Genomic DNA, 27,362 nt, shown 5'->3' with positions numbered 1-27,362 from the left:
CCCATTTATATCCCGCCCTTCTCAGGGCGGCTTACAATCTAAGAAGCACAAATCAATGTGCTTAGCAATAGCCTTCATTCTATGTATATGCCTGCTTATTAGGGCTTTCACGGCCCCCCAAGCGGCATTTTTACAAAGTCAGCTTATTGCCCCCAACAATCTGGGTCCTCATTTTACCTACCTCGGAAGGATGGAAGGCTGAGTCAACCTTGAGCCTGGTGGGACTCGAACCTGCACTAATTGCAGGCAGCTGGTGTTACTTAAGGAGGCATTAGCCCACTGCTCCACCAAGGCTCTTCATGTGATCTTGATTCTATACCTCTGTTAATGCAGCCTAGCACTGTGTTGGCTTTTTTGGCAGCTGCAGCACACTGCTGGCTCATATTTAAGTGATTGTCCACTAGGACTCCAAGAGCCTTCTCACAGTTGCTACTACTGAGCAAGGAACCACCTATACTATACATGTGCATTTCATTTTCTTGCCTAATTGTAGAACCCTAGTTTTTTCACCATTGAATTTCATTTTGTTAGGTAGTGCCCAATGTTCAAGTCTGTCAAGTAACTTCTGTATCTTAAGCCTATCTTCTGGACTGTTGGCTATTCCTGCCAGCTTGGTGTTGTCTGCAAATTTGATGAGTTCCCCATCTATCCCCTCATACAAATCATTGATGAAGATGTTGAAGAGCACTGGGCCCAGAACAGAGACATGGGGCACCCCACTACACACTTCCTTCCATGTAGATGCAGTTCCATTGAGGACCACATGCTGAGTATCGCCGGTCAGTCACCTATGAATCCATCTGGTGGTGATGATGTCTAATCCACATTTTTCTATCTTATCAAGTAGTAGGTTGTGGTCTAGTTTATCAAATGCCTTACTGAAGTCCAAATAAATTATATCCACAGCATTCCTCTAGTCCACTAATTTTGTCACCTATGTTGGCTTTTGGTAATGACTTTGCTTGCCTCTAGGTGTTCACTGATTCATTGCCTGATTATCTTTTCCAAATCTTCGCAGGTATTGAGGTCGGGCTGATAGGTCTGTAGTTTCCTGGATCATTTTTTTTTCCTTTTTTGAAGGTGGGAACTATACCAGCCCTTTTCCAGTCCTCTGGTAGTTCCTCAGTGTTTCAGGATCTTTGAAAGATATAGTTCAGTGATTCTGAGATCACATCTGCCACTTCCTTCAGAACCTTGGGATGCAGTCCATCTGTAACCAACGGTGAAAATGCATCTCAAGTTGTGATTGCTGGAGCAGAATCTGCAGAAAATTGCTGCACTGAGCTTTAGAGTCTGCAGATATTCAAAATAGCTTGAATTAAGTAATAGGAAGGCTGTCCATAAGTATGAGTTGTCTGTAAATTGGACGTTCTTAATCCAGAGACTGGCTGTGTTAGTTAAAACTAGGCTAAAATGGGGTTTAATTGATAGTTTATGTGCCACCCAATAAGTGTCAACTTTTTAGCAAATATGTAAAATAGATCTACTTCTGAGTGATCTGTTCCTAACCTAGCCCTTCAAGTCTTCCAATAGGTGCTCAATACAGCACCTGTTGCTGTTGAATTGAGTCAATCCACCTTGATGGTGGTTATCCTTCCTCTTCTTTCCTTCCATCTACCCAGCATTACGGATTTCTCAAGGAGTTGGATGTTCACATACTGTATCCAAAACTTGAGCATGGTCAGCTTGTTTGCTTTTTTTACTATACCTGATATTCTCTATGTTAATAGTCTTTCTGTCACATTTCGTTAAAGTCCAACTTTTGGTTCCATTGAGTGTCAGAGGGAAAACATTGCCTTTGTGATTCTGATCTTTGTATGTAAGACACATCACAGCAGCTGAATATCTTTTCCAAGACCTTTATTGATGTACTAGTACTAGTCAGGGGTATATTTCTTGACTGTTGTTTCCCTTATTATTGATAGTTAATCCTAAAAGGCAAAGTTATCTCCCATTTCAGTATCTTCATTATCCTTTTTAAAGCTTCTCACTGTACCTATTGTTATTGGTTTGATCTAATTTTAGACTCATTTTTTTCATTGTGTTCCTTGACTTTATTAAAGCACAAAGAGACCATTAACCTATAGTCTTGTATTAATGCATTGCTGAGCCATAGGCTGTCAGTTTCACCATGTTCTGTCCATATTTTGGTTCTCTCTCTGAATATAGGTTTTTCATGAATAAGATGTCCTGGGATTCACATTTCCTTAAGGACATTTCACTTGATCAACATAATTGAAGGTTCTGTAATCCATTAAGTACAGATTGACTTCTTTTTGGTATTTATTGACTTTTTTTAGTCACCTAGTGTGCATCGGCAATTATGTCTCTTGTTCCTTCTTGGCCTTTTCAAAAGCCATCTTCTTTTCTCCCTTTCCATGTCAGGCTCATCTGTGTTGGATAATCCTAAGCATTGTTCTGGTGACATTTATAATTAGGGATATAATATGTTAGTTTGCATAGAGTCTCCTTTCTTTGATATTGATTTGTAACTAACTTGTTACAGTTTGTTGGCTACTGTATTCTCTCTAGATTTGCTAGTAGACCCTTAGTTAGAGCCTTGACAAATTCTTCTGTTGTTCGCCATATTTCTGAATTAAATCAATGTCTATTGTTTTCTAATTTAGAAATAACCAGAATGTTGTCCAACTTGATTTTCTAGTTCCAGCGGTTCTGGATGTTTTCAGTATATTTCTACCCTCTTCTTTGAATCAGTTTCTGTCTGTCTTTTGGCATCTTTTAGTATACAAATTTGAGGTTGGAAGTTTGGAAACATCTGTTTCTGACTCAAGTGTACTTATAAATGTTGACATAATACTGCTTCTTGTCTTTTCTGAAATTATTTGTTAAGTTCTTTCGTGAGATCATTGCTTTTCTGGGCTTTTACTTCTCTTAGCAATTTCCATGGTTTGTTCTAACATTCCATTTGATTTCTTCTGTTGTTTTTTTTTTTAAATCTTTGAAAGCTCTTTCACATTCATCCTTTGCAACCTCTTTGACTTCATTCCACATTTCTTCTTTTAGTATGTTGTTCGAACCAATCTATCACATAAAATCACGGTATGGTTCATTTGTTTTAACATAGGTCGCTATGTGAACATAGCACTTCCGTTTTATTAACTTGAGTTTAAGGTTAATGTATTATGCAAATACAGCCAGTTGTCAAGGTTACCTAAAACATGTCACTGTCCATTCTGCTCAGTTGTTAATTATGTCTGAACAAGAACAAAAAGAAGCTTAGTTTTGATTCTGATAACGTTGTCAATGAGTATTTCCTTAAGTATTTTGGAATTATTTATTTTTGTAATAACTTTATTAGAATTGTAAGCAAGAAAGATAAAAACTAATCAACACTAAGATGATAATATAATATTTAATAAAAAAATAAAGAACAGAATAACAAAGCCAAAACTACAGGAAAAAGAAAGAAAGAAAAAAGAAGTATAAAGAAGTGTTTTCCTACTTCCTTAAATAGGCTCTACGAATCAGTTGGGATGGCTGCTGTTATTCCACCAAGAGCCTTGGTGGAGCAGTGGGCTAATGCCTCCTTAAGTAACACCAGCTGCCTGCAATTAGTGCAGGTTCGCATCCCACCAGGCTCAAGGTTGACTCAGCCTTCCATCCTTCTGAGGTAGGTAAAATGAGGACCCAGATTGTTGGGGGCAATTAAGCTGACTTTGTAATAATGCCACTTGGGGTGTGTGTGAAAGCCCTAATAAGCAGGCATATACATAGAATGAAGGCTACTGCTAAGCTTGTAAGCCGCCCTGAGTCTTCAGAGAAGGGCGGGATATAAATGGAATTAAAATAAAATAAAATAAAAAATGTTATTCCATCTTCTCTGCTATACAAAACTTCTTCCTGACTTGATGCCATTTCCTGTTTTTGGCAGTGGAGTTCCGTAGACTTATAGTCTTGGTGAGCTTCAATCTGCCTTCTCTAGCGAATGGGGTTTTAGGTGCTTTGGAATCTGTGGCTATCATGATGGCCATGGGCCTATCCTAAAACATCCAGAGCCCAAAACAGGAGAATGCCCATACACTGGATCTGGTGTTCCTGTCAGAGCAGTGGCTATGTGGTTTGAATTTGGGGGAGCTTTTGTGTTCACCATTGTCATAATCAGACCATACCCTGATTATGATGGGAATCTTTAGTGTCACTATCCACTAAAGGGAGACTGGATCCATTATATTGGTCTAGTCCCAGCAACTAATGGATGGATGTGAAATGGGTTCACTTTCTCTCCAGGAAGCTTTACTGGACAATTTTCATCCAGTATCTAATCTCCCCTTTAGGGGAAAAATGATTAAAAAGGTGATTGCGCAGAAGCTTCAGAGAACCTTGGATGAAGCAGACTATCTGGATTCCTTTTAGTTGGGATTCAGGCCTGAGTATGGAATAGAAACAGTATTTGTAGCATTTTTATATGATCTCTGGTGAGGGTGAGATGAGGATTATGCATCTATCTTTCTCTCCTTGACCTCTTTGAGGCTTACCAAATACTGTTTATATTTTAAATCTTTAAATATTCCAAGTTTATAATCTCACCGAAAAATAAAAATCAACAAGATAAATACTTAAAAAGAAACTCACTCAGTTTGTGGAATAATCATATCGAAATGTCATTAAGAAATGAGGATTGGCTGGTTCTTTTGTCCATATTTCACTGTACCACCGCTATGAAGATAGATGGAATTCTGTACCTCAACTCACAAGCAAACCTCAAAATTATTTGTTTTTGCAATTAATTTATGGGAAGTAGCTGTCCAAAGAACAGGTGGAGTATTTTCATGTTCCCTTCCTTATCTGGAGCGAATTTGGCATCCAACTTTGGCCTTCTGGGTGCTTATCACTGCTGTGGTGCTATCTTCATCCCCCTAAAGACAACTAAACCACTGTTCATACTCACTGGCAGTTGTAGTATTTTTTGAATTATTTATTTGCTTCATACGTAGTTCCTTTTCCAAATAATAGTTGCATTTCTTTGCTGCAGCTTCTCTCCTCCTGGATATATATCTAGCTTATCTTTGTTTTGACTGCCCATTGTTGGGGCTCCCCTTGCCCATTTTAGTGCAGTTTATGTTGATAAAGTCTGTTTTCTTTTCTGAAGCCCTTTTTCAAAACAAAAGAAAACATGATTTTGGCAGATCAAGCATAATAGATAGTGGTTTGAGTTTTTCTCAGATTACTTTGTGAGAGATGATAACCTTTGCACTTCTCCAATAGATTTGTTCAGCATTACTGCTGAAGAACAGCAAAAGCTGACAGACGTTTTTGATGCATTTCCTGGTTCATTTTTCAGTTTATGCTAAAGATTTCTACCTGTTCTTTATACTCTGGGTTAACATTTGCTAAAGAGAGGAGCTAAAAGGTGTTCCATTTGATTAGATCATGGCTTTCAATACTTGAAAAATCAGCTGAAGAGGGCTTTCAGTCTCTGTGCACCTGCATGCTTGAGCCTTCTCCTTCATGTTAGGCAGTACTTCATGCCAAGGTGAGCCTGCAGAAGCATCTCTAGCCTCTAATCAGGGCTTTCATATAAGCTCTCCAAAAGCCCTCCACAGCCTCCCCCAAAGAGCCTCCTGCCGGCTTTCCCATTATGCCACCCAAGCTGCCAAATCCTCTCAGAAAGATAATTTATTTGCTTCAGAGGTATCTGTAGGTAGCACCATGCTCACTATATTATACAGAATAACAGAGTTGGAAGGGACCTTGGAGGTCTTCTAGTCCAACCTCCTGCTCAAGCAGGAAACCTTATACCATTTCAGACACATGGTTGACAATCTCTTCTTAAACTTCTGGAGGCAAGCCGTTCCACTGGTTAATTGTTCTAACTGTCAGGAAATTTCTCCTAAGTTCTAGGCTGGTTCTCTCCTTGATTAGTTTCCATCCATTGTTTCTTCTTCCTGCCTTTAGGTGCTTTGGAGAATAGATTTAGCCCCCTCTTCTTTCTGGCAGTCCCTTAGATATTGGAAGACATACCAAAACATGATTTTAGCCATTCAGGCATCTGTTAGGACTTGGGAAACCAAATGGATGATGTAGTAGTAGTAGTAGTAGTAGTAGTAGTAGTAGTAGTAGTAGTAGTTCTTCCAAGAACTGAAGGACCTTCTTGGATGAGAAACAAAACATTTTTAAAGGAGGAAAAAAACAAGAAAGTTCAGTTGCCTTTTGGAAAAAGCACCATTGGGACAACCATAACCTGAATGATTGAGAATCTCCATAGACTCCGTCTTTTAACTTTTCAGATTTTTAATTTCTTTTTTTAACATTATTTTTATCTATGGCTCTAATATGATTTTACTTCTTACTTGCAGACAGCCCAGTGTCATGGAACAATGATGGGTGGTATAGAAATTTCATGAATAAATAAATAAATAAATACAGTCATAAAAACACAGAATTGCTCAGTCGTTTTAAAAATATAAAAATTTGGTCAATCACAGAAGTAATAACTCTGTAGGTGAGAGACAAAAGTGGGATGAAAGCATCAGTAAATAATCTAGAGACAAAAAAGTGAAGTCATCTCTTACCCCAAGGGTCTTCAAACTTAGCCCTTTTATGACTAGTGGACTTCAACTCCCAGAATTCCTCAGACAGACCCCTGTCTTATCCTCTCAAACTTTCTATCCCTGAACTGTGTTTACTAACCCAGTTCTGTTCAATTAATTCTACTATTCACATTAGACTAAGAATTGTGATTCTTGTAATAGCTACAGTCTCTTCTTTGCCTATGACAACCAGCAGCCTTGTTGAACTAAGGTCTGTTGTTACAGTTCCAAATATTGAGGTCTTTAAAGCATTTAGAAGTATGTCAGAGGATGTTCTATGGTCTCTTAGTGTTGCTCAGTGAATCATGTAAATTAGTTGCAGCAGCAGTGCCAGCATATGAGCCCTGTGCATGCACAGTTTTATTTAAAACAAAGCTCTTTACAGTCTGGATGAGCTCCTTCTTTGCTGCTATTGCTCTAGTAAGTAGTGCAAGTTGGGAGATGAGAAGGATCTACAAAGACATTGTTTGTCCATTACATTATTAGTAGCAGTATTAGTACTGGTAGGGCTGTCTAATGGAAATTACTCAAGGCATCATGCAATTGTTTAAAATGTAATTTTTAAACGAATACCAAACATATACCAATTTTGCTATGGACCCTAAATTTAATATCTAAAATGCTTTCCACAGTGGATTATTTCTATCCCATTGTAACCTGTGGTGAGTATATTCATATTCTGTAGAAAATGTTGCTTATGCCATCTTCACCTCTCCTTCCCTCTTATTCTTCTCTGTTGTCAGTTTGCACTGATAGGAACTATCACTGAATGTGCTATATTATTATTACTTACCCTGAATGCCGGCAGATAATTCCACAGCTATAAACTATACAGTTTGGATGGATGAGTAAATAGCATTGATGGTTTGAGGGAGATTCTAGTCTCACCTTGGATTATTCCTCTTCCTCCCTGTCTTTCCTCAGGGGTATAATTAACTGTAGTGGGAAAATGTCCAAATACAATTTACCTTGATCAACCACCAGTTTCCGCTCTCACTGGTCAGCTTATGCTATTTTGAGATTATAGATTCTATTGTCCTCAGTTCTGTAAGAAAGGATTAAAATACAATATTTGAAGTGTTTATGCTAAAAATTTCCATTTTTTACTAAACCATGAAAATGAAAAGTGACTATTTTTTATACTTTCATACATTGGCATGTACCTATGGACAGTCCCAATTTCCCATAGCAAATATAAATGTATATGACTTCTCTGCTCTGGGTATGTGTTTTGAAATATTTAAACTATTATATCAGCAGCTATAGTGGAAGATTGAAAAGAAAAGAAAAAAGCAGACATAACTGCTATCCAGTAAGGGTTTGTCCCCAGTAGGCTGGTCCAAATATTTACACAGCAATAGCAGCTGACACAGAAAACTGAAAAGTAGAACTTTATATTGTCTGTACTGTCAATATACATTTCTACTCTCTGTATCCGATGTTCAATTGACATCATAGAGCAGGGGTGTCAAACTCAATTTCATTGAGGGCCGCATCAGCATTGCGGTTGCCCTCAGGGGGCCGGGGTGGGTATGGCTTGGGTGGGTGTGGCCTAATGGGTGGGCGTGGCTAGAGTGCGTATGGCCTACTGGGTGGGCGTGGCCAGCTCTACATCGTTGGCATCAAGGGTGCCTATGGGGGCCTGGGCAGGAGTGGGACAGATATGAGGGTCTCTGGCAGAAGGAGGGTCTCTGGGCCAGGGCCAAGGCAGTGGGGGCCGTTCCCTCACTGTTTCCAGGATGGCTTCACGGGCCACATGAAACCACTTTGTGGGCCGGATCCAGCCCCCGGGCCTTGTGTTTGACATGTCTGTCATAGAGGATCATGAGATGAATTAGAACAACTGTCAAGCAATAACAATGTAAGGTAAGCAATGCCTCAGAGTCACTTGAAAAGCCCATACATCGGAAACTTGACAACAACTCTAGTACTTCCCATCTTTAAACATCCTTCACAAAGTTACCTTCTTTGCCCTCTTTACTACCAGCCCAGTTTTTATGCCAGCTTCAGTTGCCTTTCCTCTTTCATTTGTCTGAAATGGGACTGAATGCTAGTTAAAGCCATTCATCATTTCGTACTACTTGTCTGATCCATTTTAAATATGTCCTCCTAAACAACTGTGTAGACAGGACAATTTGATATTTTGCAACTGGAGGAGGTGATGATTATGGTTGCTTTAGAACAGGGGTAGGCAACCATGGCTCTTTTATGACTCGTGGACTTCAACTCCCAGAATTCCTGAGTTAGCCATGCTGGCTCAGGAATTCTGGGAGTTGAAGTCCACGAGTCATAAAAGAGCCAAGGTTGGACTTCCGGTGGCGGCGCGGCGCCGTAGACAGCCTTCCCGGGCTGCCCGCGGCTCAGCTGTTTGTTTTTTCGCCCGAAACAGCGCCGATCAGCTGTTCGGGCGAAATTGAAGCCCCCTCCTCGGGAGAAGAGGAGGGGGTGAGGCCCCAGGTAGGGGTAGAGTTCTCCAGGGCCGCCTGAGCTTGGAGCTTGGGCGGCTGAAGGATTGAACTCCCCCGAAGCCTGGGTTGCTCCCAGCTGGCCGGCGTCTCTGCTCCGAACTTCTTGGAGCGGAGCCAGGCGTCTGCGAACCATCCCTGCCTGCAGAAAGGACTATGATTTAAAGGAGCAGGCAGAGCGGTACAAGAGACAAAGGTGAAGAGATTTATTTTAATATACTCTCTAGCTTGTTGGACTTTGTAAACTTTTGAAAGTGCGTCATAATTGAGGACTAAAAGATGGCGGCGAAACCTCCCCCTAAAACTCTTCGGAGTGGTGGATCCTCGCCAGTGCAACAATCATCACTACAGGCATTGCACCCTCCTGAAGCGCTGACACCGAAGGATTTACGAGATGCTTTGGATAAACTTTTGGAATCAATCAATCAATCAATGGCAGATAAATTTGCGCAGATGGAGGAGAAACTGGAGAAACTGGAGGAGAGAATGGAAGAGAGGATGGAACAGAAGCTCAGCGTGATGAAGGTAGACATTTTGTCCTCAGTGCATAAAGTGGCGGAATGTGTGGAAGAATTAGATGAAAAAATGGATGATTTGGCTCAAAGAAATGCTATATTAGAAGTAAAGGCTCGAGAGAATGAAAATATAAGAGACAAAGTGGAAAAGGAGTTAAGCTTGGCCCAATATTACCAGATGCAGTTTGCTATCAGAATTAGAGGTTTAAAAGAGGATATTAAAGAAGATTTAAAGCAACTGATCTCTGAGGCTCTTGAAGGGGTATTAAACCAGCCAGCATCTGAAATAAGAGCAGCTATGGATAAAGTGTTCAGGGTGAATTCATGGATTGCTAGGCAGAGAAAGTTGCCTAGAGATGTGGTGGTTTATTTTGCAAAAAGAGAAATTAGAGACCAAGTTATACAAGCTGCCTATGATGTTAAAGTGGTGATTGCTGGACAAGAAGTTCTGGTTTTAAAAGAAATTCCTCCAAGGATCTTAAGGGGAAGGAAGGACTATGCATTTCTTGTGCAGGAGCTTAAGCAAAGAGATATAAGGTTCAGATGGGAGATCCCTGAGGGGCTGATGGTGATGCATGAAGGTAAAAGGTACCGGCTGATTACTGTGAAGCAAGCGCGTGATTTCTATAACAATGTCTTAAAAGCAGCCCCATTAACACTTCTGGAAGCTGGAAAGGGATCTGGAGAAGGAAAACATCAAGAGGATGGAACAGAGGAAAGTGGTGTTGGAGGAGATCAAGCTACAACTTCTTTGGATGATCCTAGAGAGCAAAGAGTAACGCGTGCTGCTTTAAAACGAGCAAAGAAAATAAAAGAACAAGATCAGCAAAAGTCTTCAGATTCTTCACAACGTACATATAGTCAAGCTGTGGGAGGAGCACGGCCTAAAGAAATTAGTCCTATCAAAGCTGTGGTCCAAGAGCTTTTGGAGGATATGCATGGCAACTAAATTTCTAACCTGGAATGTTAATGGATTAAATTCACCGCAGAAGAGGAAGAAAGTTTTTCAATACTTAAAACAATTTAAGATAGATGTTATATGTTTGCAAGAAACGCATATTAGAGTTTTGGATCAAAAGTATTTATTGAACTCGAGACTGGGTACGCAATTTGTTGCCTCTGCAGAGAATAAGAAAAATGGAGTGGTTGTTTATGTTAAAAGTGCCTTAACAGCAGACTTAATTGAAGCAGATAAGCATGGACGATATGTTATGATTGAGCTGTTGTTAGAAGGTAAAAAGACGCTTTTAGTTGGATTATATGCACCTAACCAACAACAAGCTGATTTTTTTAGCTTACTTCACACAAAGATTACCCAGTTGGATTATAAATCTTTTATTTTTATGGGAGATTGGAATGGTGTTTTGGATGTACAGCTGGATAAGGCTGGAGTTTTTAAGCGCATTCCAAGTCATGCAAGATTGCCTAAATCCTTTTTTGAAATGAAGGATGACTTGGAATTACGAGATATTTGGCGTGAGAGACACTTCCAAGAGAAGGATTATACCTTTTATTCTGACAGACACCAATCTTTTTCAAGGATTGATTTTATTTTGTTGACTAATGACCTTTTTCTGAGATCTAAAAAGGTGAAGATTTGTGCGAGAATTATCTCTGACCACAGCCCAGTTTGGTTGGAGATTGATGAGGAGAAAAGAGACAGACGCTCGTGGCGTGTAAATGAGAATTTGTTTAGAAATCAGAAAAATGTGGAAGAATGTAAACAGCGGATGAAGGATTTTTTTGAGATTAATATGAATAAGGGTACTTCTATGGACATGGTTTGGGATGCTAGCAAGGCCTATATGAGAGGGGTGTTGATACATATGAACAATAGACATAGACGTGCAGTGGAAATTAGAAGGAAACAACTGGAGAATGAAATAAAGGAAAAAGAAAAGGCTTTGATTTTGAATCCAGAGGATGTGAAGATTAAGGAGGCTATTAGATTGCTAAGAGGACAATTTGATAAATTAATGGCAGATCAAGTGGCAACTAATCTGCGGTTTGCTAGGCATAATACTTTTTGCAACGCTAATAAACCAGGCAGATGGTTAGCTTATAGACTGAGAAAAAAGCAAAGGGCCTCTAATATAGATAAGATTGAATATAAAGGAAGGGTTGTGTTTCAACAGAATCTTATTAAGGATGCTTTTCTGGATTTTTATTCGAAATTATATACTAAGGAGGAAATTAATATAAAAGATATTGATATATATTTGGAGAATGCTAGCATCCCGGTTCTTACGCAAGTACAAAAAGAGGGGATTAATCAACTGATTACAGAAGAGGAAATTTTTACAGCTATTAAGGAACTGAAGGTGGATAAAGCACCAGGCACTGATGGCTTGACTGCGGCCTATTATAAAAACTTGCAATTAGAGATGATAAAACCGTTAAAGGAACTGTTCCAGACAATCCAGAGGGGGGGAGAGGTGCCCCCGTCTTGGAGAACAGCTTTTATTTCTTTGATTCCGAAGGAAGACCAGGATGCTACTCAAGTTAAAAATTATAGACCGATATCGCTTTTAAATACAGACTATAAGATATTTGCTAAGGTCTTGGCTAATAGACTGATGAGGGTCCTGCAACAGGTGATTCACGGGGACCAAACGGGGTTTATTAGTGGTAGGCAAATGAAAAATAATGTGAGACATATAGTTGATGTGTTAGAGTTTTTGGAAAGGCACAACCAGATCTCTGCAGCGCTAATCTTTTTAGATGCTGAAAAGGCTTTTGATCAATTGAATTGGCAATTTTTGTTGAAAGTCTTAGATAAAATGGATTTTGGCGAAAATTTTTTGCAGCCGATTAGGGCATTATATCAAAAACAAACTGCCCGAATCATAGTTAATAATAGCTTGACAGCAGTATGTAATATTGAGAAGGGCACAAGGCAAGGGTGTCCGTTATCGCCCTTGTTATTTGTGTTAACATTGGAGATACTATTGACCAAGATTCGGAATTCAGAAAAAATTAAGGGAATTCAAGTTGGAGATCAGGACTATAGATTGAGAGCATTTGCCGATGATCTGGTTGTTACAGTGACCCAGCCAGAGAACTCTGTTGTGGACCTGATGGAGATAATAACACAATATGGCAAAGTTTCTGGATTTAAAGTAAATATACAGAAAACTAAAATTTTGGCTAGAAATATGACAGTTTTACAGAAGGCTCTCTTAGAAGGATTAACTGGATTTGAGATTGTTAAAAGGGTTAAATATCTGGGGGTGATTTTGTCGCCCTCTAATACAAAGCTATATAAAAATAACTATGAAAAATTATGGGGAAAAATTCAAAAAGAATTGGAGAGTTGGCAAAAATTGCAATTGTCTTTGTTGGGACGGATTGCAGCAGTGAAAATGAATGTCCTGCCCAAATTTTTATTTTTATTTCAAATGATACCGATTCTTAAGAAAGATTCTAATTTGGAGGAATGGCAGCGTGGTATCAATAAATTTGTCTGGGCAGGGAAAAAGCCACGAGTTAAACTTAAGATTATGCAGGATACTCGTGAGAGAGGTGGCCTTAAGCTGCCCAATTTGAAATTATATTATGAAGCTGCTGCATTAGTAGGAATAAGCGATTGGATTAATTTGACGCAATTGAGGTTATTAAATCTTGAGGGCCATGATCTGTTGTTTGGCTGGCATGCATATTTGTTGTATGATAAGAAGGTAGATATTGTGTTCAGGATGCATATTTTAAGACAGGCATTGCTGAGAGTTTGGAAGAAGTATAGACATAAGTTAAGCAGCAAGATACCATTGTGGGCAATTCCAAAACACGCAATAGAAAATATACATGCTGGCTTTAAACATGATGTGATTACGTACAAGGAGATTTTAAGTTTGGAAAGGAATATTTGGTGCTTGAAAGCATATAGCCTGTTGCGAGAAGAGAAGGTTGTCCAAACTTGGTTTCAATATATTCAGTTACGGGCCAGGTGGAAAGAAGACCAGAAAAATGGATTTATAATGACTGATGAAAATTTGATAAAGCAAATTAGAAACCAGGGACCAGCACATATTAAACGGATATATCTTGCATTGCTGGAGATTGATTCAGAAACGGAGCTTGTTAAAGATTGCATGATAAAATGGGCCCAAAACATTCAGGAAGTTATTACAATGGACACCTGGGAGAAGATTTGGGTGAGGAATGTAAAATTTACTCAAGCTCAAAATTTAAGAGAGAACTTTTACAAAATGTTTTATAGATGGCATTTAGATCCCAAAAAGCTTGCAAGTATGTATCCGAAATACCAGCCTAAATGTTGGAGATGTGGTGATGAAGATGCAACATATTTTCATATATGGTGGACATGTAAGAAGGTTAAGGCTTTTTGGATAAAAGTCTGGTGGAATATGCAGAAGATTTTTAAACGGAGGATAAAGTTTTGTCCGCAATTTTTTTTGTTGGGAATAATTGTTGACGCTACAGTTGTGGACTCTAAGCTGATGTTGAACTTAGTTACGGCAGCAAGACTTTTGATAGGTCAATATTGGAAGAAAGAGGTACTGCCGACTATAGAAGAATGGACTTTAAAGGTTTCCGACCTGGCAGAGATGGCGAAGATTTCAGCCTATTTGAAAGATCATTCGCAAGAACGTTATATTATGGAATGGAGAAAATGGATTGAGTTTATCCAGAACAAGTATAGGGTTAAGAAGTTTTATGTAGCATTCGAATGAGTCTTCTTTCGTTTCTTTTTCTTTCTTTTATGCTAGTTTTTTTTTTATATACATTTATTATGGTTAAGGTGTGTTTTATCCTATATAAGCTAGAGAGTGATGGATTTTAGAATCTATAGTCTTTAGTATATGGTAGTTTATGATTGCTTTTTTACATACATATACCTTGTATTTAGCTCTGGGAAGTCGGGGGGGGAGGGGGGGTGGAGGGAGGAGGGGAGGGAGGGACGTTGGGGGGAGGTAGGGGGGGTAGAGGGAGGGGGAAGGGTTTTTTTTTTTTTTTTTTTTTTTTTTTTCTAATGGAAAACTGTATTTTAAAACTTTTCAATAAAAAAAAAAAAAAAAAAAAAATAAGAAAAAAAAAAAAAAAAAAAAATAAAAGAGCCAAGGTTGCCTTCCTCTGCTTTAGAATGACAAGGTCAAAAAAGAAAAAGAAAAAAAAGACCACTTTGGCATGTGGTCTCAGTTCCTCTTCGAAAAATGCCCAAAATTCTAATAGTCTTTGGTATTAATAGTCTTTAATAGTCTGGCAGGTCTTTGTGAATCTGCATCCAGAAAGAACTTTGGGATAAAGTCTGAGCTTTAATAATAATAGATTATTATTAAATAATATTTTAAATATCTTATATGAGGTTGTTTAAATCACCATCATTATCATAATATCATTATCATCATCATCAATCATCATCATCCAAACAGTTCCTCAGGTTTATAGCATGAAAGAAAATTATGGTGAGGAGAGGGAAAACAATATAATAAAGGCATCTTTTATTAATGTTTCATGGTTTATAGAATGAGCAGCTCTGATGGAGGTGTGGTGCTTCATGAAATCCAGATGATATCATTTCCAGAGAGCTGGCGTTGATAGGATGGCATCTGGGGAAAGGAGGTGTTTCTTGGCAGCTTCTACTGGCCAGCTTCTACTTCTACTTTATAGACAAGTAGAATTCAGATTCATAGAATGAAAGATCTGGAAGAATTATTCAGTTCTGCCTCTTACCTCGTAAAGTAATCCATTATTATAGCATCCCCAACAGATGATCACCCAACAACTATTTAAACACCTCCCATGAATGAAGATCCACTATCTGCCAAAGCATTTTGTTCCTTTGTTGAGTAGCTATTGCCATTAGGATTTTTCTTTTACTGATGTCCAACTAAAATCTACTTCCCTGTAATTTCCTTGGCCCTGTATTCTGAAACAACTCTAAACAATTTCTGTCCATGACAGCCTTTCAGATACTAGAAGACAGCTATCATGTCTCACCAAAAATTTCTCTTCTCCAAGCTAATCATTTTCAGTTCCTCTGCCTATTCTTGATAAGTTTTATTTGGTCTGTTTTGGCCAAGCTTTGGTTTTTGAGTGTTTATCCTAAAATGCGGTTCCAAGGATGTAATTTTCTAAGATTTTTTTTAAAAAAATATGTTTAATAATATCTCTACTTGAGTATTTTAAACTTGATCTTTCACTATCAATCATCTTAATATCTTACATGGATAGGATGCTGGAATACAAATTGAAATAGCAAGCAAATAAACAATAGTGAATGAAACTAGAAGCTTTTTTTCCCCACCCAGGACACTTGGACTTTATCCTATCCATCTATCAGCTTGAAAATCAAAACATTAAACATAATCCTATTTATTTTAACAGAAAAGAATTAGATCAAGTTAATATTAGTGTCCCCTTCATGGATTACTGCCTTGTCGTGGCAAAGGGACTTGCATAATTCAATGAAGCTATGAGCTATGCCGTGCAGGGTCACCCAAGACGGAAAGGTCATAGCAGAGAGTTCTGACAAAACGTGATCCACTGGAGAAGGAAATGGCAACCCACTCCAGTATCATTGCCATGAAAACCCTATGGACAGTACCAAAAGGCAAAACGATATGACGCTGGAAGATGAGCCCCTCAGGTCAGAAGGTGTCCAATATGCTACTGGGGAAGAGCAGAGGACTAGTACTAGTAGCGCCAGAAAGAATGAAGTGACTGGGCCAAAGCCGAAAGGACGCTCAGCTGTGGATGTGTCTGGTGGTGAAAGAAAAGTCCGATGCTATAAAGATTTTTTCTCCATAGGAACCTGGAATGTAAGATCCATGAATCAAGAAAAGCTGGACGTGGTCAAACAAGAGATGACAAGACTGAACATCGATATCTTAGATATCAGCGAACTAAAATGGACAGGAATGGGTGAATTTAATTCGAAATGGAGTAGCCTTCATAGTCAATAAAAGAGTAGGAAAAGCAATACTGGGATACAATCCTCAAAATGACAGAATGATCTCAGTTCGGATCCAAGGCAAACCATTCAATATCACAGTACTCCAAGTCTATGCCCCAACCACCGGTGATGAAGAGGATGAAATTGACCAGTTCTATGAAGCCCTACAGCACCTTATAGAACTAACACCAAAAAATGATGTCCTTATCATCATGGGGGATTGGAATGCTAAAGTAGGAAGCCAAAAGGCAACCGGAATAACAAGCAAGCTTGGCCTTGGAGTACAAAATGAAGCAGGGCACAGGCTGATAGAATTTTGTCAAGAGAATACGATGGTCATAGCAAACACTCTTTTCCAACAACCCAAGAGACGGCTCTACACATGGATATCACCAGACGGTCAACACAGAAATCAGATTGACTATGTGCTCTGCAGCCAAAGATGGAGAAGCTCTATACAGTCAGTAAAAACAAGACCAGGAGCTGACTGTGGGTCAGACCATGAGCTTCTCATTGCAAAATTTAGGCTTAAACTGAAGAAAGTAGGGAAAAGCACTAGGCCACTCAGGTATGAATTAAATCATATCCCTGTTGAATATACAGTAGAGGTGACAAATACATTTAAGGAATTAGATCTGATAGACAGAGTGCCTGAAGAACTATGGACAGAGGTTCACAACATTGTACAACCAAAACCATCCCAAAGAAAAAGAAATGCAAGAAAGCAAAATGGCTGTCTGAGGAAGCTTTGCAAATAGCTGAGGAAAGGAGGGAAGCGAAAGGCAAGGGAGAAAAAGAAAGATACACCCAGTTGAATGCAGAATTCCAGAAAATAGCTAGAAGAGATAAGAATACCTTCTTAAATGAACAGTGCAAAGAAATAGAAGAAAACAATAGAATAGGGAGGACCAGAGATCTTTTCAAGAAAATTGGAGAGATGAAGGGAGCGTTTACTGCAAAAATGGGCAGAAGAGATTAAGAAGTGGTGGCAAAATTACATAGAAGAACTATACAAGAATGAGCTTAACGTCCCTGATAATCACAATGAGGTGGTCACTGATCTCGAGTCAGACATCCTAGAATGTGAAGTGAAGTGGGCCTTAGAAAAGCTGAGCAACAACAAAGCTAGTGGATGTGACAGTATTCCAGCTGAGCTATTCAAAATCTTAAAAGACGATGCAGTAAAAGTGCTACACTCAATTTGCCAGCAAATTTGGAAAACTCAACAGTGGCCACAGGATTGGAAAAGATCAGTTTACATTCCAATTCCAAAGAAAGGCAGTGCCAAAGAATGTTCAAACTATCACACCATTGCACTCATTTCTCATGCTAGTAAAGTTATGCTTAAAATCCTACAAGCTAGACTCCAGCAGTATGTGGATCGAGAACTACCAGAAGTGCAGGCAGGATTTCGAAGAGGCAGAGGAACTAGAGATCAAATTGCCAACATACGCTGGATCATGGAGAAAGCTAGGGAGTTCCAGAAAAACATCTACTTCTGCTTCATTGACTATGCTAAAACCTTTGATTGTGTGGATCATAACAAACTGTGGCAAGTTCTTAAAGAGATGGGTGTACCAGACCATCTTATTTGTCTCTTGAGAAACCTATATGTGGGCCAAGAAGCAACAGTGAGAACTAGACATGGAACCACTGATTGGTTCAAAATTGGGAAAGGAGTCCAGCAAGGCTGTATACTGTCACCCTGCCTATTTAACTTATATGCAGAGCACATCATGAGAAAGGCAGGGCTAGATGAATCAAAAGTTGGAATTAAGATTGCTGGAAGAAATATCAACAACATAAGATATGCAGATGATACCACTCTAATGGCAGAAAGTGAAGAGGAACTAAAGAGCCTCTTGTTGCGGGTGAAGAAGGAGAGTGCAAAACTTGGGTTGAAACTTAACATTAAAAAAACCAAGATCATGGCATCCGGCCCTCTCAATTCCTGGCAAATACATGGGGATGAAATGGAGATAGTGACAGATTTTATTTTCCTGGGCTCCTAGATCACTGCAGATGGGGACTGTAGCCAAGAAATTAAAAGACACTTGCTCCTTGGGAGGAAAGCCATGGCAAATCTAGACAGCACACTAAAAAGCAGAGACATCACCCTGTCAACAAAAGTGTGTATAGTCAAGGCTATGGTCTTCCCAGTTGCAATGTATGGCAGTGAAAGTTGGACCATAAAAAAGGCTGAGCACCAAAGAATTGAGGCCTTTGAACTCTGGTGCTGGAGAAGACTCCTGTGAGTCCTTTGGACTGCAAGGCGATCAAACCGGTCAGTCCTAGAGGAGATCAACACTGACTGCTCTTTAGAAGGCCAGATCCTGAAGCTGAAACTCAAATACTTTGGCCACCTAATGAGAAGGAAGGACTCACTGGAGAAGAGCCTAATGCTGGGAAAGATTGAGGGCAATAGAAGAAGGGGACGACATAGAATGCAGTGGCTGGATGGAGTCCCTGAAGCAGTAGGCGTGAACTTAAATGGACTCCAGAAGATGGTAGAGGACAGGAAGGCCTGGAGGAACATTGTCCATAGGGTCGTGTTGGGTCGGACACGACCGCAGCTAACAACAACAACAATATTAGTGTATAAATTATTGATTTTATGTATTTTTTAACATTCCATTTCTCCACCAGTTTTAGGAAATGTCTTACCAATGAAAATGCCAATAACATATACACCAGAATTTTCACAGTTATCACAGCAAAGTGTCAGCAATGAGCATAACCTTTTACATAGGCATGGTTATCACATTTCTCATATATTCCAAAAGTCAGCCCATCTTCATTTATGCCAATTAGACTAAAGAATGGGTATTTAAGTACTTAGATCTCTTGCTGGAGACTGGAAACAAATAACTTTGGACCGCAACTCAAAGTCTTTTTATGAGAAATTAATTGAAAAACATAAAGAAAAGGAAAGGCCTTGAAGCAATTAAGTCTTACAATAAATCTCACTAAGCTACAAAAATGAATGTTGAAATCTTTATACCTTGATCTTCTGTTGCTGTGCTAATCATCTTGTGATTTCATCTTGCAATATCGGAAACTCATTTCATATTTGATAGCCATAAGAAATTGTTCAGCTTTTAAAGTCAACTACGACTGAATGGAAGAAAGAGAAGTCTGCCTGAATACAATGCAAAGTCTAGCCTTCTACTCACTGTCTTCTTTGGTGTTAGTTCCAAAATAGAGGTCCCAAATAATAGAGGTACCATAATTATGAAACTCTTGAGATTTTACCAGGCTATCTTTCTTTTCATTTCTTTTCACTTTTGCTAAATAGAATTTTTTTTAAAAAAAATCAGACAATCAGCTAAATAAAGTTTTGCCTTATTTAATTGGGCTCGATAACCAAGAGGCAGTAGTTTTACATGCCATGTTCTCAGTGTTTTTTTCTGAAAAAAAAGGTGCTTAAACTCTCATCTTGGTGGGCGCAGGAGGCAGGGGGTTGGGGGGGTGGCACGGATGTGAGGGGTGTTGGTGGCAGGCTGCCCCCTGGGGCCAGAGCCAGCATGGCTGGTGCTGTGGGAGCAGTGGGGCCCACTCTATACGGCGGGGCTGTGCGGTGCGGGCGGCAGAGGTGGTGCGGGCCAGGCGATGCAGAAAAAAGCCCTGCTTTTATGTTTTAATCTTATGATTTTAAAAATATTGTAAGTTGTCCCAAACCTCACCATGTGGATTTGCTACAAATTTTATATAATCGGTAAAGGTAGAATATACTGTATGTTAAATATACATCAAATGATAATATGCTTCCCTACAAAGTCAATTCTTGCTCAATGACAGACCAAGGAGTTAACTCGTAAAGGCAAGAGGGAACTCTAGAAGAGGTCTGTGCAACTTGTAGAAGGGAAAGGCCCACACTGATAAATTAAAAATCTTTGTGGTCTGCAAAGGAATGCTGGTGGGCTAATCAATGATTTGGTGACTAGAGGAGCATCTACAGTGTTGGAGTTCATGGTCATGGTAAGCCATGGAGGCACTAAGCAACATGACTTTCAGGGCAGTGGTGGTGATTTTATTACTTTTTTTAAAAAAAAAAGTCTGTGCTCTTTCCAAGGGTGCTTGGTAGGCTGCATGTACAGGCCTGGTCTAGAATTTATTTTGGAGCATTCAACTATCTAGAGCAGGCATGTCAAACTCATTTTGTTTGAGGCAACTTCTTATAAAAGAATTGCCATTAATTTGTTTTAATAAAATAATTTAAATCAATTTTTCACTTGATTTCAAATTAAGGAATTATATTGGTTGACAATGAGGTTTTTTTTAGTACAATTGCCAAATGCAATAAACTGGTTTTAGGTATATGTGTGCACTAATTATTTCAACACGAATACATTTTAACAACATATTCTATTTGTAAATGAATGCAAACACAAATTATACAATTTTTTGTGCAAAAATAAAACAAAATAACAGATTTAAGAGCTGTTATCATTAGTTATCCTTAGATAAAAAATAATTCCATCACCCAAAACTTTGTTATACTGTTTCAGAGATGTTAACATAGGAAATAGATTATTTTGTTATCTAATTTTACCTTCATGGCTGGCTCAGGATTTCTGGGAGTTGAAGTCCACGAGTCATAAAAAAGGGCCAAGATTGCCTAGTAATAGGCTTTCAGAGGGAGCTTTTTTTTGGCAAAAAAAGGTGCCGGAACGCCGTTCTGAGCGTTCTGTGAGAAAAAAAGCCCTGCATGTTCTACATATAGCTGCTGTCCAACTAAAAAGTGTTGTATGACATATCTTGATTTTATATAAATTGAATAGTATCTGACTGACAGAACATATTAAATCAAACTTCAGTTTACATTTGCATTGTGCAACTTGGAGGAGGTGATAATTATGGTTGCTTGGTGATGTTTGGTATGCTGAAATAGTTTGATTATATGCCATTACAGGTCTACATAAATTCTTTTTTTTCTCTCTATAAATCAATATCTTCAATCAATTTATCTTTTTTTAAAAAATCTCAGAATTCCCAGTTTGTCAATATATGTATCATAAAGAAATATGTGTAAGGAAATAATACGCCAGTTGTGGTCGCACTGAGCCATATGGAAACTCTTATTACATTTGTATTTCATCATATAATACTTTGTGCTATACATTATGTAATTATAGCAATAATTTCATATTTGCAGTGGGCAAATGTTGAAAGTAATTGCGGCCTATTGTGCAGCTTGCAAAAGTGAACTTCAACTGGTCTATGTTGTCAAAAAATCATCTGACCCTTGTATCTCTTTGTCCCGCAATGTTTCTGCTCACTGGCTAGTGACAAAAATTATCCATTTTTCTGAACTATGGGCTGTCTTTTTGAGCAGAATTCCTTCACTACAGATTAAACACACACACACTCTGTCTCTGTCTGTCTCTGTCTCTGTTTCTGTCTCTCTCTGTCTCTCTCTCTGTCTCTGTCTCTGTCTCTGTCTCTGTCTCTGTCTCTGTCTCTCTCTCTCTCTCTCTCTCTCTCTCTCTCTGTCTCTCTCTCTCTCTCTCACACACACACACACACACACACACACACAGAGAGAGAGAGAGAGAGAGAGAGAGAGAGAGAGAGAGAGAGAGAGAGAGAGCGCAACTCTATAGGCCAAGACAGACAGCTCTGAATAATCATTAAGGTACAGTCCCACTGCCATAGCAGACATCCAGTAATTGAGCTGACTTTGATCAAGATGTTTATTAGTTAAAACATTATGTGGTACATTCCCTGGTGCCTGTAATATAGGGCTGTCTCTGTGTTAGGCAATTGCTAGTTCAACTGCTGTCAATTGTCAGGAAATGACAGGTTGGTATTTAAGCTTTTTTCTAATCATTATGAGATGGAAAGTACTTTTTGTAGCTAAGCAAGTTTCTGAAGATTCCATTTGCTTCCTAGATATTTTCATCTCAAAAAAGTAAATCTGAATAACAGAAAAGTTTGCAGAGATGTTAAAAACTTTAAGACTTTTACTCTTTAAACTGGTACAAGGAACTAAGCAAAGGATGACACTGGAATTAAAACTTTGGTAAAGAGACAGTTTCTGTGTAAACAATAATGAAGCCACCTTGGAAAATCCAAACATATTAATAAACATTGGAATACAATGAGCATATACAATTGTACTTTATATTCTTAGAAACTATAAAAGTCAGATGTAAACAATCTCATAAAATGTCATGTCTACAACTCTCAGAAACAACAAAAGTAGCCATATTTTGGGAGTTATAACCATGACATATCAGGGGGATATAGATGTAGGTGGGTAAATTTCAAAACATCCCTAATAATATTAACTATTTTGTCTGCTTGTTAATGACTTGTTGCTGCTTTGTATACATAGAAAATACAGAAGAAATTCATCTATCGTCTATGGTTCTTTCTCACTGCTTGTTGTACACAGGACTCCACAGTGTCAGAAGTGAACAGCATATATTTATTTTATCTTATATTTCTATGTCCTGCCTTGAAATATATTTTTACAGGCCTCTCTTGACAAAGGTCCATCAGAAGTATAGAAAATGTAGCAGAAGAAATATTCTCTATACTGAGACAATTTTTATTAAATCTGCAAAAAAGAATGAAATGACACATGTTTTTATAAATCTTACTGTTACATGAACATTGGCACCCCAAACTTAACAGAGAGCAGATACCTAATTTTGTCAAATAAGGTGTTGGAGGGTTTTTTTTTAAAGAGGTACAGCTGCTTTCTTAACTTGTGAATCCATTAACAATTCACTTGAGGAACCAATTGTGCCTTTTGTGTATATGCATGTGTTTGTGTATATGCATGTGTTTGGCGGGTCGAATCCCGAGTGCCGCGTAACAGAGTGAGCGCCTGTTACTCGTCCCAGCTTCTGCCAACCTAGCAGTTCGAAAGCACGTAAAAATGCAAGTAGAAAAATAGGGACCACTCTGGTGGGAAGGTAACAGCGTTCTGTGCGCCTTTGGCGTCTAGTCATGCCGGCCACATGACCACAGAGACGTCCTCGGACAAGCGCTGGCTCTTCGGCTTTGAAATGGAGATGAGCACCGGCCCCTAGAGTCGGAAACGACTAGCACACATGTGCGGGGGAAACTTTACCTTTACTATGTGTGTGAAAAAGATAGATTATGACTAATAAAGTAGAACTGAAGTAAGACTAATAAAACATGCATGCAGATGGCAATGAAAGACATTCTTAACAAGTCTTCTTTGTTTAATTTGATATTCCAGAGATTTAATTTATCTTAATTATGGGATTCATCCATCATCTTAGTTGGACTCCAGGCAATGTATATGTAGATTTCAGTTATAATAAAAGCAGTAATACAAAATAATAATTAGCAGTGGTTTTTTTTTAAAAAAAGTAATAAAAAAACATTCTGGTTCAGTTCTCCAGATGGAAATGGCCTGACCTGTGCAATCTTTCCAGGAGAAATAGCACAGGGTCCCCCACTTTCCAGAAGTAAGTGAGGACACAGCCTGGAGAAACGGTTCCTTAGAAATAACCTCTCGGTTAAAATTAGATTGGGTTCCTCCCTGTCTTATCAGATTTCATAGATTATTTGGGGAATGATGCTGTATATTTTTATTGTTCTTTTATTTTAAAATTTTTCTCATGGAAGTTTCAATTGTATATGTACAGTATATATATTTGAACTATTGAGAGTTCTTAACTCAATTGCAGCAGTATATAATGATGGTGTTCTTCCATCTCTGTCCCTTTAGTTCTCCATCACCCTTCTTCTAGTCAGCCAATTGTGCTATATGGTAATGGTCCAATTACATCTGATGTATCCATTCCAACCCCATCTGGCAGCTATATTCATACCATAACCACACATCCCAGTTGCACCTTCTAGTACTAGAGCAAACAGCCCTCATGTCCATTTCATTATCTAGGGCAGGGGTGTCAAACTCAATTTCATTGAGGGCCGCATCAGTATTGCGGTTGCCCTCAGGGGGCTGGGTGGGCGTGGCCAGGGTGGGCGTGGCCTGCTGGGTGGGTGTGGCTAGAGTGTGTATGGCCTACTGGGTGGGCGTGGCCAGCTCTACATCGTTCGCATCAAGGGTGCCTATGGGGGCCTGGGCAGGAGTGGGACAGATCTGAGGGTCTCTGGCAGAAGGAGGGTCTCTGGGCCAGGGCCAAGGCAGTGGGGGCCGTTCCCTCACTGTTTCCAGGATGGCTTTGTGGGCTACATGAAACCACTTCGTGGGCCGGATCCGGCCCCTGGGCCTTGTGTTTGACATGTCTGATCTAGGGCAAGAGCAGGAGACGCTCTTATTCCAGGAGGGATATTTCTTCTCACTTCTCTGACTCCTGTTCTAACAACAGATAATTTAATTCTTATCACCTTCTTTTCCTATGATTGCTTGATTTATGCTTCTTCTGCCACCATCACATATTTTTACAGAGTCCCAATATAAGGTCTGAGTTCACTTCCAGTTGTTCATTTCACTGTGGACAGTTTTCCTTGGATCCTAACCAATCAGTCTAATTAACCTAGTCCTGGTCCTCTTCTATATTTTCCTCTATCTTTGTTCTCATTCCTCCCCACCACTTTTTTTTTCTTTTTCCTTTCCTCCTCTGTTTATTTTTTTTTTCTTTCCATGGCTCAGTTGACATTGCAGCCCCTAGTTTCCATGCCATCTTCTTTTCCATTCCATGATGGGCCATCCAAAGGAAATCCAAATAATGTTCTCAGTAATCCCCATAGAAGTTTTTCAACAAATATAAAAAAATATTGTATAATGGATTGTATTTTGCCCATCTGATGTCAATCCCCAGAAAAATACACATATTCTTGTCCTTTCACATAATTAGAAATATATTAGAATCAGCCTTTGTAATGGGATCCCATCATCTTTCTGATAATCTTTTTTATAATAATAATAATAATAATAATAATAATAATAATAATAATAATAATAATAATAATAATAATAATAATAATAATAATAATAATAATAATAATAATAATTTGGAAGGGACCTTGGAGGTCATCTAGTCCAACCCCCTGCTCAGGCAGGAAACCCTGTACCATTTCAGACAAGTGGCTGGCCAGTCTCTTCTTAAAAACTTCCAGTGTTGGAGCATTTGCCACTTCTGGAGGCAGGTTGTTCCACTGGTTAATTGTTCTAACTGTCAGGAAGTTTCTCCTTATTTCTAGGTTGCTTCTCTCCTTGACTAGTTTCCATCCATTGCTTCTTGTCCTGCTTTCAGGTGCTTTGGAGAATAGCTTGACTCCCTCTTCTTTGTGGCAGCCCCTGAGATACTGGAACACTGCTATCATGTCCCCCCTCACCCTTCTCTTCGTTAAGCTAGACATACCCAATTCCAGCAACCGTTCCCTATATGTTTTAGCCTCCAGTCCCCTAATCATCTTTGTTGCTTTTTCTGATCACCTTTAAATAAAGAGGCCAGGAATTATCCAGGAGTAGTTCATATAGAGCTTACTATTATGTTACTGTTCAACTATACTCATGTGAAGTGTTTGGCTAATATATTCATTCTTTCCTGATCCATTTGTATGGTAATATTGCTGTAATATGACTCTAAAGTAACAATGCAACTTCATCAGAATGCTAATTAGACACCATGAGCACAGATGGATTCAGTCCTAGGAAACTGGCCTCTCCTATGTGCTTTACCTTATGCGTCACTTTTAACCTTATGTGTTCAGTTTTCTTTTATTGGCCACATGTAAGTCATTCTGGCTATAAAATTGGCTTTTGCAATATTGGTCTTCAAAGTGCAATTTTTGTTCAGGCTTTGAAGTAACTGTATGGAATGAAAACTGCAGATGGGATCAATATTATCTTGTTTAAGATCAGAAGCAGATGCTCATTTTCATTTTAAATGTTATATTGTTACAATTTCTGATGCCAGTCTTGAGTAAAATAAGATTTTAAAAGAATTATAGAAGTAAATGAGTCTAGGGTACACTTCATGTAGCTTTTACTTATTTATTTAGCGTATAGCATTGGTACATGAAAGCCAGAAATCTACAATGTTATTCCAGAGTAATAGTTTGGTTGCCTAAGATTGCTAGGTCATTCAGTTCACATTCACTCACTATCCAGGGTACACCACAGAGGGGGTGAACTTGCTCCATACACAGAACAGCTAACAAAGTTCTGTGGCAGTGGCAGTCTCATCCGGGGTTTTCCCCCCACCAGTTTTTGCCTTTCATTTGGCCAGACCAGCTCTGGTTGGATTCTTGTTTCTACCCTTAATCCCATCATAGTGGTACCTATTTATCTATTTGCATTTGCATGCTTTCAAACTGCTAGATTGGCAGAAGCTGAGGCGGGTGACAGGAGCTCACTCTGTCACATGGTGCTAAGGCTCGAACTGTGGAGTGCAGAGAGCCAATCTTCTCTGGCCAATAAATCCAGCATTTTTAAGGCACTGAGCCACCATGCTTCAATTGATTTAGGATATTATTTTATTATGCTTTATATCAAGTCTTATTTCATATGACTTACAAAGGCAAATATGTCCTGCATTCTCATTTTGTTTACATTGATCTTATTACTTTGAGCAAAATATATCCATCTTTCAACCGTGGTTCCAGAATTTACCCACAACTCTTTTCTTTCCTTTACAGGAACAAGGCAAAATTGGTGTAGTCTTCAATATTGGCACAGTAGATATCTCTATCAAAGAGGAGAGCACTCCTGTGAATGATGGCAAATACCATGTTGTGCGTTTTACCCGAAATGGTGGTAATGCAACACTTCAGGTAGATGGATGGCCAGTGAATGAACATTACCCTTCAGGTAAATGTCTAAATAAATATGTCTCTCTCCTTTCAAAAATTATTAACCTTATCTCCTAAAGTAGGAGCTGTAAAAATATTTGGTGAAGAAATCATTTTGTAACTTAATCTTGCAAGAATGAAGAGCTGACTTAGATATCTTTCATTTTTTAAA

At 38.9% G+C, this 27,362-nt stretch overlaps 1 protein-coding gene across 4 annotated transcripts in view; it reads left to right on the top strand.

Moving 5' to 3' along the window:
- NRXN3 (neurexin 3) overlaps positions 1-27,362 on the top strand; it is a gene marked incomplete at its 5' end in the record, with an annotated part of 1,312,545 nt that overhangs the window by 1,110,571 nt on the left and 174,612 nt on the right. For all 4 annotated transcript variants that reach the window (XM_081316144.1, XM_081316146.1, XM_081316147.1 and 1 more), the window contains one exon: positions 27,038-27,209. In XM_081316144.1, coding sequence (XP_081172270.1) covers positions 27,038-27,209 — 172 coding nt within the window. The remainder of the gene's footprint in view (positions 1-27,037; positions 27,210-27,362) is intronic.

This window comes from Vipera berus (assembly GCF_964194415.1).
Source record: "Vipera berus genome assembly, chromosome: 1".
NCBI lineage: Eukaryota > Metazoa > Chordata > Lepidosauria > Squamata > Viperidae > Vipera > Vipera berus.
Note: the sequence above shows the minus strand (reverse complement) of the source record. Positions and strands in the feature narration are given on the sequence as shown.